At 33.4% G+C, this 12,765-nt stretch overlaps 1 protein-coding gene and 2 long non-coding RNA genes across 10 annotated transcripts in view; 1 reads left to right on the forward strand and 2 right to left on the reverse strand.

Annotated features, from left to right (window-relative positions):
* The window catches only part of LOC137195867 (organic cation/carnitine transporter 2-like), a 92,752-nt gene that overhangs the window by 15,475 nt on the left and 64,512 nt on the right, over positions 1–12,765 (forward strand). For 7 of the 8 annotated variants that reach the window (XM_067608538.1, XM_067608539.1, XM_067608537.1 and 4 more), the window contains one exon: positions 2,754–2,834. In XM_067608538.1, the coding sequence (XP_067464639.1) occupies positions 2,754–2,834 (81 nt within the window). Of the gene's footprint in view, positions 1–2,753; positions 2,835–12,765 lie in introns of those variants that run through there. The other variant, XM_067608542.1, reaches the window with a different exon arrangement.
* Positions 1,721–4,393, reverse strand: LOC137195871 (uncharacterized). The gene is made up of 3 exons (XR_010931179.1): positions 3,435–4,393; positions 2,717–2,848; positions 1,721–2,266 (listed from the first exon to the last, which is right to left on the reverse strand). It is a non-coding gene; the product is annotated as an uncharacterized lncRNA (long non-coding RNA).
* Positions 9,645–11,573, reverse strand: LOC137195872 (uncharacterized). The gene is made up of 3 exons (XR_010931180.1): positions 11,285–11,573; positions 10,930–10,995; positions 9,645–10,658 (listed from the first exon to the last, which is right to left on the reverse strand). It is a non-coding gene; the product is annotated as an uncharacterized lncRNA (long non-coding RNA).

Consider the following 12,765-nt stretch of genomic DNA (forward strand, 5'->3'; position numbering starts at 1 on the left):
TCTGTTTGACCTTAGCGAATGAAATATTAGATTAAAAATATACAAATGTTATCAATATGTTTATTTGAAAAATACATATAAAATACACAGGACAAAACACTAACTGTACACAATGCCACACAATTACAAAGCAAAAACAGTGAATAAAATCATATAAAAGCATGGTTATGTTTGAGAAGCATATTAATCCTTTATGATAGTAAACAGTGACTCAGTTTACTATCATAAATGACAAAGAAAAGCAGAAAATCCATACATCTGAGAAGCAGGAACTAGAGAATGTTTGGCATTTTTGGGTGATGTTTTACAACATAACTTTGAAATCTTTGAAAATTTATTGATTATCACAAATTATTACAGATTCATCATCTGTTGACTGATTAGTTGATTAAACAACTGTTTCAGCTCTACATGCATTTTGTTGCCACCCAGTGGATTAGCCAGGCAACAAGAAAGAAATATCAGAATCTGTTAATTGACACAGCAGTTTATAATCCCAAATGTTTATAATCCCAGTTGAAAAAATGTTTATAATCTACTCAATTAATGTACAAGACCTTTTCTACTCCAACTATTATTGATCACATGGGCGGTGGTGGTTAAAAGGACTCTTACCAAAGATACAATGATGATTATTTCCTTTGGTGGCCATTATGCAGTTACATGTGATGGCTTATGGCCCCATCGTGTGGTCGATGAAGATCACTACACTGCTTTTAAGTCAGCCTACTTCAAAGCTGGCAGGTAGTAACTGTTTTTACAGTCACCCATGAGATTCACTTTTTCATTGCTCACTGACCAATTACAAATTACAAACCACTGTGAAACAAAGCATTTTCAGCTTTCCCTTCCTAATTGTATGGTAACCTTAAGACCACGTTGTTTGCTTTTGCACTTTATACTTGATCTTGGCTTGTATGATAAAATGCAGACAGGAAACATAACATTGAAGAGGAAGTGCATTGCTCATGACCAGAACAAAGTCTTCTGTATACAATATATTAATTTACCAGTCTCCCACACACAATTACAAAACAAAAAAACAAAAAAGCTGTTACATTTGGAACCTAATTCAGAAATGCTCAAAGTAACTCTGCAATTTTAAAATCATTGCTGAAGAATCAAAAGGAAAAAAAGTATTATATTCAATGCAAATTGGACTGTTACATGCACATGTCACCAACAACTATTAGCTTGTTTTAAAATGTTGTGATTGTCTGTAATATTGACAATATTGCATCAATAATGTTTTACTTAGGTTTGGTCTATACACCACACTGTTAATACTATTCACTGAAGTTTACATTTTACTAGAGCTGTAATGATTATGTAGATGGAAGTCATATTATACTGTTGTAGCACATGAATCAAATAAGCATTAAACATCATGTTAAATTTCCTCTATATCCTAAATAACTGACAAAAGTTTGCTATGGACCTTTGCCTTATACCAGTCATACATATCTGATGTTTTTCATGTGAGAGTGCACCTTCCCTTTGACCTCTGTGCCACTGTCTGTAAGTGACAATTGCTTTCTCTTTGTTTGTCTTAAACACAAAGTTAAATCTTATTAATCTCGAGATGATAGATAGATAGTTAGATGCAAGGTCATCAGTAAGCTTAACTTTAGAGTTTAGGTTGGGGCTATCACTTGATTATTGTTTAAAAATATATAAATTATATCCATATACAGTTATGTTTATTAATTTACAATGCCACACAGTTACAAAGCATTCAAAGTCACTGAAAAATAGAATCATAAAGGCACTGTTATATTTGAGAAGCAACTGCATGAATGCATTAAAAATGAAATGGTAGCTTAAAAATGAAGTAGAAATTAAGTTCTGTTTTTCACCAAACTGCAATATGTAGATATGTTAAGAAAAACAATGACTCCCTATAGTACTCTAGGTCATTTAAGACTTTATTTATATACTGCATGTTTACATACTGGCTAGTGGTAAAGCCTGGTAAAAATGATGGATGTCACCAAATAGGATGCTGTTTCATGATTGTTGGCATTACAATGTCTGGACGGGGAAATCATTTTTTTTATTTAAATTTTTCTTCTACTGTAGACACAAAGTCAATGATCCCACATTTTCTTAGGTTTGGATATGAAGTCCCTTGCAAAAGGCTAAAGCGAAGTCATGAATAATGTTTTAGGAGAAAATTAAGCTGCATGTTGATCTGAGTTGGGTCTGTTTTTTCTTCTGTTCTTCATCACTACAACATCTGAGTAGACAATTTCATCTTCAGCATTACCTGAAAGAAGTAAAGCAGACTTTTGAAATGTATCTAACAAAGAGAATCCATCACACTGAACAATGTCAAAGTATGTCATCGTTGTGTGGTAATGTATTTGAGACCTTTTAAAATCAGTCCATGCTTTCAACTCTCTTACCACAGAATGGTTTAACAAAACTTTAAAAATATTCAAAATACATTTTTAAAATTTTGATTGATTCAAATAAAATATAAGTTTTTGCATATTGATCATATTTTCATGGTGCACGTCATTAGATGCAATGCAGGAGCTACGTCAGATGCTTTCCAACATCTATAAACTGCAGTAGCCCATGCTTTGCAAAATTACTTTCAGAAATGTCAAGTATAATGTACATGGCTTACTAATTTGGATAAACCTGCATATTTGTCAGTATGACACAAAATGAAGATAAAGACATTTGAATGTGGAGAAAATCTTTCTCTTACCCTCAGTAACACTCACGGGTCTTGTTTTCTTTTGCAGATGTTTGATACCAAAAAACAGCGCCAAAAGGAGAAGTGGAGCGGCAAGGCTTGCTATCACACCCACAGTCACAAAAGGGAAGTGAGTACTGGCAGCTAGAAAACACAAACAAATATGAACTCAAATTAGATATAGAGACAATGTAAATTAGAATTGAATGGCGGAAATTTCTTGCCAAAATCAGAGGTAGGCTGTGCACATTAAAGACTGCAATTTTCTTTGCTGATTCCAATTTCCAATTTTTTAAAAGTCTGACCTGCCGATTCCGATCCAAATCGGATTTTCTTTCTTTATAAGAATTTTATCATGACCTTTCTTTCTAAGAACTATAATTGACAGCACATACAAACATTTTGTAACTTTTCTTTAATGAAATATTGAAATTCAACTGTATGTTCTTTAACTATTTAAACGCACAATATGTAATGTCAGCTGCTAGGGGTCTCTCATTCAAAACAATAACAAAAGACGAAGTGTGATGACGGTGTGAAGTAGCAAGGGATCATGGGAGTTGTTGTCTTCGTTGTTAACAACCAGCTTCACCGGGATAGGATTATTCCAGTGTTAATCATTCGGGATGTTTTTACCGGGGGCCGAATTACCCACAGAGGTCTCCTCCTCTCCAAAAACAAATGTGCATGCAGATTAAAATCGTTAAAATACTAATTAAAGCTATTTCACCTTAAAAAATCATTGTTTCTCCGACGATGTACGGTGACGACCAGATTTCCGGTATGGGCTGTTAGCCGAGCTGCTGCTAACGTTTGCCCAGTTTATTTCTCTGATAACTTAAGATCCAGACGTCCAATGACTAAAATCATTCTTCCGCCTAAAAGATATAGTTAAAAGCGACCTAAATTTATCATGAAAATGTGGCTTAAAACTGAAACTGTGGAACAACCACAACGTCTATGTACTATCTTGTATCTGTGTTAGTTACTCTTTGGTAGACGCCATTGTAGTGGACAAACACAGCGCCGCCGTATGCATCCTGTGCGTGTTTACTCTTAGGTAGAGGTATGACGCCATTGACATGTGTGGCTAAACTGTCTGTGCCGCAGCTGCTGTTGTGTGCGTGACATGAAACATAGTGAGGCTATGTGTGGAAAATATGACCGGCAAAAAATGGGATAAATGAGACTGATTGGGGCTGGTCACTGGTCATGGCTGATCAGCTGAAACCGACCGATTTCGATCGGTGCATCTCTAGTGCACATTTGTATGTATGTGGTACAGCAGCGGTAACATTAATCATCATTAATACTTTAAATCTCTTTAAACACAGCAACAGTATTGTCAGGATCTAATGGTAATTAATGTTCAGTGTTTTTTTAAACGCCAGACTGTTACACTGTTGATGCACACAGAAATACTTCATGGGAAGTAATAATTTTAAAACAACAGGAAGTTCTTCTACTCTAATGTAGATATGTCAATCTAAGGGCTACCTTGCTCATTCTTTTATTTCATCCACTGAGATCTATTTGCCGTTGTGTAATTTAAAAAAAAAAAGAATGTCAAAGACAAACCAAATCAAAATCCCAGATGTGTACTTACTACCCACAGGATATTACTGAGGTGTCAGACTGTACATATACAGAAAAGGGAAAGCCCTGACATTCACTATAAAAATCTTTAAATCTGAGACTACTTTTTTCTTTTTTGGAAAATAAAATCATGAATTAGCTGTGGGGATTTGATATCAACCAAAGGAAGCAACAAAAAAAGGAATTTGATCATTCCTTGAGATACAGTACCTTTACAGCTTGTCAGCTGGATAACTGTTTCTTCTTTGCTGACATTATTTTGAACATTGCACATCAAGTTTCCTGTCAGTTGACCATATAAACTGATGCTTATATGTGAAACTCTGGGTGTGTCTTGTTCAGTTGCGTTTGAAGCCAGTGATGGTTTGTCCTCTGTCATGCGACTCAGAGACTGACTGTAGGCTCTAATCCGCATCAGTAAGTAACCGTCCAAACTGAAATTGAACTCTTTGACATCTCCTTCAGAAGAGCAGGTGATCTTCACTTGTTCTGGTGACAAACATGTCTGAAACACAGCTGGCTCTGACACAGGAGCTGGAAGACAGCATATGGTCACACAGTCACACATACAGAATATACAGTATAAAATGCAAAGCAAAATCCAGTGCAAACTCTGAAATATGTCATCTATACTGTACATTGTCAGCTAAAGACAATATATAGACACCTTATATATAGACATTCATATAGTATATACAGTAAATCATAAAATTATGTGAAACTTTAGTATAAACTTTAGTATAAAGTATAAAGTATATTAAACAGTTATAAAAGTATTATATGAATATAGAATATCCAAATATAGGATTATATAGTAAAAATTAATACACAGTACGCTTACACTATAATATATTATGGAGGTTAGACTAAATATTGGAAACACCTCTCAGTATAATCAAATACAATTCAACTACAGCCCCCAAAGTGCCTGAATGAAACCTCTAAAATATTTTCAACAAAAATTGAAAAGTATAATGTTAATTAAGGTAGGACTTATTGCAGGTCAGTTCTATTAGACTGTTTTAGCTTTTGCTCAATTTACCTAATAAATTGAAGACTCACCAAGTATAACACCTACATATTTTAAGAATACTTCTAAGTCTTGCAGTTTTTATGAATGTATTACATGCATAAATAAAGTTATGTTGAATGCACTTAAAAACAAATTGTATTCATAATATTGTTAGATAAGAGTGTAGGTCACAATATGTGAAGTGAGTAACAAAATTCACTAATGTCTCCACATTTGTGAATTCTATTTATATATTAAATGCAACATTTGTATGATAGCAAAGCACAAGCTGCATTTAAATGTAGGTGCTTATGGGATATTGCTGTTTTAAAGTAACTACAAATTACAAATATTGTATTCATAATCCCAATTTAGATATAAAATACACAGTTTGAAGACCTTAACACACAATTCTATAAGCAATGTTTGACACAGATACATTAATGCAATCTAATAATTAATAAGTCATATAGTTGGCAAGTATAAATATGTCTCTGTTTGCATTCATTTGTTTAGCTTTACAGTACACAAGTATTCTACATTGGTACTGACCATGGTTTGTATTTTATAAAAGTATTTAAATACATTTAAAAAAAATCCTACCTTGTATTTCTAGATGCATGATGAGTTCGTGTGTTAATTTACCATTAGACTGAAATACTTCCCACACGTAATCTCCAGAGTGTCTCTTCCTTGCATTATCCAGCTTGAATGCTCCATTAGTGAAGAGTGCACTGAGACCTTGGTACTCCTTATCCAACTCAACTACCTTATTATTTAATGTGTTCAAAATGGTAGTATAATTTTTTTTCAACATTATCTTTGTTGCATCAGTTGGCAGGTAAAAAATCAGTGGCTCCCCAAGTGCTCCAACACACTGCTGAGCTTGAGTGTGTTTAGATATATTGCATTCCATAAACCCTAATAGAGACAAGCAAACATACAATTTATATATATATATGTACATATATATATATATATATATATATATATATATATATATATATATATATATATATATATATATATATATATATATATATATCTACTGGAACTATTCAATCTCAATATGTTATTAATCTGTTGTAATTCTGTATCACATAATCATCATATAATGGCATAATTTGCCGTACATATATATATATAAGTAAAACAAATACTTGATAAGGGTTTCAGTCATTTATTAACTGTCAGGACAGGAGTCACACTAAAACTGACAATATGATATAATAGCTATTTTCAATTATTTAGAATATTGCATCAGTAAATCTTTAATGATTTTGTTCCATTATTAACTACACAATTACCCTAAAGTGTACCTTTTGCTGTTGGCACCAGAGCTGTGAGGATCATGTAGATGAAGATCATTTTCCTGTTGAAACATATCAAACTATCTTTAAAGCATGGTGATTTTCTCATGTAGGCAGAACAATCAACAAATTAAAAGTAGCTCAGTTTCATATGTGACCTTTTTGAGTGCACTATCAAATGTTTTTAAAGTGTTTAAATTAAAAAGACGCTTACAGAAACTTTATGCTTGGACCATATAGATACCATGTTTGTAGTATTTGAGTACTTAAAAGACAGTTTTAGTCATAAGAATTCATTTCTTATAGAAGTTGTAAAAGTCATGTAACAAGTAATAAAATATTACACTTTTATCTGCTCACTCTAACTAAAGTAACTGGCTCAAAGTTTAAAAATCACTCACCACTTTTACAATGAGGTGTCTTCTTTGTGGCTTATTTACGGACCTGTGTACTTTCCACTGTCAGCAGGCAGGTTTGTTTCTGGTTGTGTAGTTAGGAGATCATCAAGGAAGCGGTTATTTGCTCTAAGCGAAGAACTTCTAAATCACATTGCTAAGTCAAAGTTACTGACCAAGACTGCCGACATTTAACTAAAATATGGCCTCTCCACTTAAAACCATTGGATCATGGCAGTCTTTGGTGCAGAAAGTGGGTATTTTCTGCTTTCTTTAGTTCATATTTCTGAATTGTCATGCATTGTCAAAGCTGTTCCTGTCATTATGTGAATGGCTACACTTACCTGGATGACTTTCTGAATGCAGTTACAACATATAAAGATAGTGTGTAGTGGTGTGAATATAAAGAACATCACTATTATTTATTTTAGCTGCCAGGATGTCTCAATATATCTCTATAAAAGATGTAACTCCATCAGTCAAGACATATATCACACAGATGAGTAAATGTCAGCTGCCTACAAGAAAAGATGCCATACAGATTTTACATTTGTACATTTGTGTAATGTTTCTAAATTTATTATTACACATTAATGAAACCATTTAGTATAACTTTTTACCTTCTGTACTGACTGAGTTTTACCTATTACTATGTTTAAACATTACAGAAATCTGAAACTCTGTGCTCAGATTACATTTGAGAAGTGACAGTCTGCTGGGGAAAGTGATCTCTCAATAAGATACTTAAAATACCTTCCTCATTTTAATAGGAAACAGTCAGAACATGCATATATTTTTCATCACATTTCTTTAAGGGCAATGCATGCACAGTTGGTGAGAGGGCTCATATGTCAATTCTGTCATCAACCATGTGAAACAGAGGTCTCAGCTACAGATCTCCTGTATGAGACACACGCAGCCCCCAGAGAGCCTCCATTAATGAATAAATGATTTTTAATATTTGCCTTACCAAACACTGTACAAAATACAGTGTAATGAAGGACACGTCATCATATTTCTAATGTTAAGACAACATTTAAATGCAAAATATTCACTCACAAAGACATGAAAACAAATGGTTCTTACACCCATGTGCTGTATAAAGAAATATTATGTTTTTATCTCTCAACTCATCTGCAAGCATATCTTAAAGCTGTGTGAGGATGAGAGATTTTGTGTTACTGTAAAGGACACTACAAAGAGATGAACACTTACTGTCTCTCAACATACCGACATGGTGTTTATTTTTAAATCATGTACTATATACTGTTCACCATGCTCTGCATTTAGAGAAATGTAAATGGAAATAACATCTTAGGCGTGATAATCTATTGTGTGAGGGGGTCTGTTAAAAACCACAGCTTTTTTTCCTACAGTACCTCTCAGCTTCAACCACACCATCAGACTAGTGTCAAGATTGCTGAGAAAGAGACACATGTGATCATGTTGTGGTTGAGTATCTGCGTAGGAGAATTGACGCAGTGAAGAGTAAACAAGCTAATTATAACTTGACGCTGAATGCTTTTCTCAAATTATCAAAGTATGCTATGTGATCTATTCAGCAATAACAATATGTAATATAAAACTGGACAGGTTTAAAACTCTCACAGGAGAGACTCACTTCACCTCTGCTGTGAGCACAGATACACAATCTTGTTAAGAGTACATATAAATAATCAAAATTAGAGTTAAGTTACAGTATCAACTCTGCTCCCACCCTGTCGACCCTGATAACATGACAAAAATATCTAATTGTGGAAATTAATCACTGATGCATGTAATGTTTATGGCAACAAAGACTGGAAAAAGTGGACTTTTGATTATTTAAACTGCATAGTGGCCTTCTCATACTGTATGTAGCCCATGTGGACTGTAACAGTAGGATGAGACTTCAGCATGATGTAACAGTTGGGGTACAGACAATGTGTGCATCAGTCTAGTATCAGTGTGTGCATGAATCCAGTATCTGAAAAGCCACACTGATATTGACAAAAAGTTACAAAAAAATCAATGTATTGTCATGATTTTTCTCCATTACCATCATCTAGTTACATGTGAGGACTTTTGTCTCCATCTTGTGGTAAAAATGATCTGTTGCTTGGAGCCTGTACTGCTGTCTCTTTATACTTATTCAGTTTTTGTATTGATTGTTGTTTCAAGTGATTGTTGTATTCCTCTTTTATATATTATTATTGACTGCAACACTGGGACATTATACAGTACTCTATTCTACTGTACTGTACTGTGCTCTACTCTACTCTCATCTACTCTACTGTTAGTTATTGCAACAACAGTGTACATCCTCCAGATGTCACCCATGAGCAGCACATTTTATCATTAAATTACTGACCATTTACTAATTACTAGAAAAAACTCCACTTGCTTTTATAAGTTGCACAGAAACTAAAGACACAATATCTCCTTTTCATTCTGTTTGACCTTGGTGAATGAAACATTAGATTAAAAATATACAAATGTCATCAATATATTTATTTGAAAAATACATGTAAAATACACAGGACAAAACACTTTAAAAAGTGTACACAATGCCACACAATTACAAAGCAAAAACAGTAAATAAAATCATAAAAAAAGCAACAGATTAGACATTTTTGCTGTAGACAGTTCTCAGTGCATGTTTGAGGGCTATTTGTGTACAATATAATGGTTCCTGACTAAAATGAACAACAACAAACCACTTTATCTTGTTATCACAAAACAATCTGGCTATAAATAAGTTACTGGTCCGTGCAGTGTTCTCTACCAGACCACAGATATTATCTGACAAGAACAGACATCTCCTTCCCTTCTGACAGCGCACAAGCCCACATAACTTCAGTTGAGCAGCGTCTCTCTCAGCAGCATCAAAGCCCAGTATCCCCTCTGTTTATCAGCAGAAGACCTGACTATCCACCACCACCCCTGCACCTGCCTAAACTGGAGACCCAACCCTGCTTGAGCTGTTTAATATCCCACAAGTATAGTTTCACATATAGTAATCAAAACCATATTTATGATAGTTATGACTCTAAAACTGCAAGTATAATTATCTGTCGATATGTATCTCAGACTAACATGAAAAATATCTTATTATGACGTGATAAGGATCTCATTAAAATGAGAAAAGTTTCTTGCTGCCGTAATAGTCAAATATATATTTGTTTTTCTTAATTAACACAAATATTTAATAAGCACCACCCTTTATTGTCTTTTAGCCTAGTTTAAAATGTCCACTTTTTTGCTGTTTTAGATATACAATAGATTTTTTGTCATGTAGAATTGTGTTGAACACACTTTTTGTTTCAGATTTTTTTTTAAATTTTTTTACCTACCTTGTATTTCTAGATGCATCTTGACTATTTTCAGTGGAATACCATTCAATCCAAATTCTTCCATTATGTAATCCCCAGAGTGTCTTTTCATTACATTATTCAGTTTGAATGTTTGATTGGTGAAGATTCCAGACTCATTATTAGTCACTATCTTATTTTGTCTTACTCTGAAAATCTTGTATTGGTCATCCTTTATCAAGCTAATATCATTATTTGTTGTAGTTGGAAGATTAAAAATCAACGGCTGCCCCACTGCTCCAAAACACTGGCGAGCTCCAGTAGGTTCAGACAAATTGCATTCCATAAACCCTAAAGGAAAATGAAGAAAATACAATTCTCAATGTAAGATACTATTACATTGATATATCAACAGATATTTAATTTCAGCAGGATAAAGGAAATAATAGATGACTGTTTAAAAACGTAGATTTCCTCTAGATGGAACATTAAATCATATTTGTATGTAGTTATTATTATTATTATTATTATTATTATTATTATTATTATTATTATTATTATTATTATTATTATTATACACCATACTGTTTTCTACAGTAACACATTTTTACCCCGTGTGTACCTTTTGCCAGAGCTGTTGTTGCCACAGATGTGATGATCATGTGGATGGAAATCATCATTTTTAATGCTGTAACACATAAATCAGTTTTAATTTTAAATGTTAAATTTATATACTGTAAAATTATTAAATTTAAGGTCAGTTGTTAGTTTGAAGTTATAATGTCAATTATAATAAAAATTCAGCTTCAACAATATGATTGGCATGTCTGGATTATCGTTTTCCATAATCACACAGTTCCAGAAAAAGCATAACAGTTTATACAATCTCAGATTTTATACCTCTACAAACTATAAAATAATGAAAAAAAGTGATGAATTTCAGTATGCGTAGATTCAAATTTAAAACTTTCGCTCACCGCATTCACAGTGGTGCGATGTCTTCCTCATGACTGTTGAAGACTGATCTGTGAATTTTCCACTGACAGTGGGCTGGTTTATGCTCCTCTTGTCTATTTGCTGTCTTGTATAATAAGATTCAAGGAAGAAGTTATTGAGTTGTCACCCACAACTTGCTTGAACTAGAGCAAACTTGAACACGATACCAAGATTTACTGCTTTTGTAGATACAAACTTACTGAACATCTTACATACTCAACATCTAACACAAATAAAGACTGCTGACATAAGCTATGTTTATTTTAAAATTACCTTGTCCTGCATGATATGTTCCAGTCATTATGTGGATGGCTCCATTCACCTGAGATATTTTCTAAATATAGTGACAAATGTTAATATTTTGAAGAAAATGATGTCCAAAAATATGAGTATGTATTATCAGCTGCAATAAAACAAATTCTGCAGTTTAGGTAATTATGAGCCATAACCTGCACATCCAGTGTGTGTATGTCTACAGAGGGGCATAATAAAGGATTCACTAACAGACCTAAAAATCTTTAAGTCCTAACCAGGCAATGTGACTATGACATTAGTAACGAAATAAAGAATTAACCTACTGACTTAAATACCAAAGACATTCATGCTGAGGGGAACTTCTTCCCAATTGCAATTACTATTAAAATATTACTGTACAATAATTGTTTGGTGGTATGGTAAACAATTACTATACAGTGTGTGAACTTGTATCAGTTTTTACATTCAGGAATGATAAGTTTTACTTATATTAATTTTAAGCAGAATTCATACGAACACTGTGCTGTGATTATATTAGTGCAATTATACACTGTCAAGTTGCACAGGCATACCTCAGCAATTTTACTGAATAGATAATTATAATATGTGTTTTGGCTTTACACAATTATTTAAGGGTTAAGCATGTACAGTTGGTGATATTCTTTTTCTGAGATGCCTAGCAAAAGAAAGTGTTAAAATGTATGTCAAAAGTAAATGTCATAGAATCATGCAAATGTATTATTTTCATTGTCCCGGTTGTTGCCTGTCACACATTGTCTTCTGACTTGTATTATTTAAAATAATTGTGCTTTGTTCTGGAATAAACAGAAAGCCAAGTGAGACTTTAAAATATATGCAGTAAAAGAGAGATCCAAGTCACAGGCTAGTTTTCAAAAGCCATTTAGAAATAACACCGTTGATGACAGTACTTCCTCTTATAACTGAAGAGCACTGAAAACCAAATGAAGAACATAATACACGGATCACAGAAGTCTTTACGCTGAGTTGTGATTTTCAATTTCAGCTGCAGACAACTGCACAAAAAGCCTCCAGGTGAGACATCCTTTACCTTTGTCAAACAGGCACTGTAAAACTTATTTCCCTCAATATACTGAATAAATTAATTTTACTCACTTTTAGTTACTCTTGAGCACATAGTACCAGTGTCTTTGACAAAACAACATTAAAAGACACAGCTTGTCATCAC

Source organism: Thunnus thynnus, chromosome 13, assembly GCF_963924715.1.
Source record: "Thunnus thynnus chromosome 13, fThuThy2.1, whole genome shotgun sequence".
In the NCBI taxonomy this organism is placed as follows: domain Eukaryota; kingdom Metazoa; phylum Chordata; class Actinopteri; order Scombriformes; family Scombridae; genus Thunnus; species Thunnus thynnus.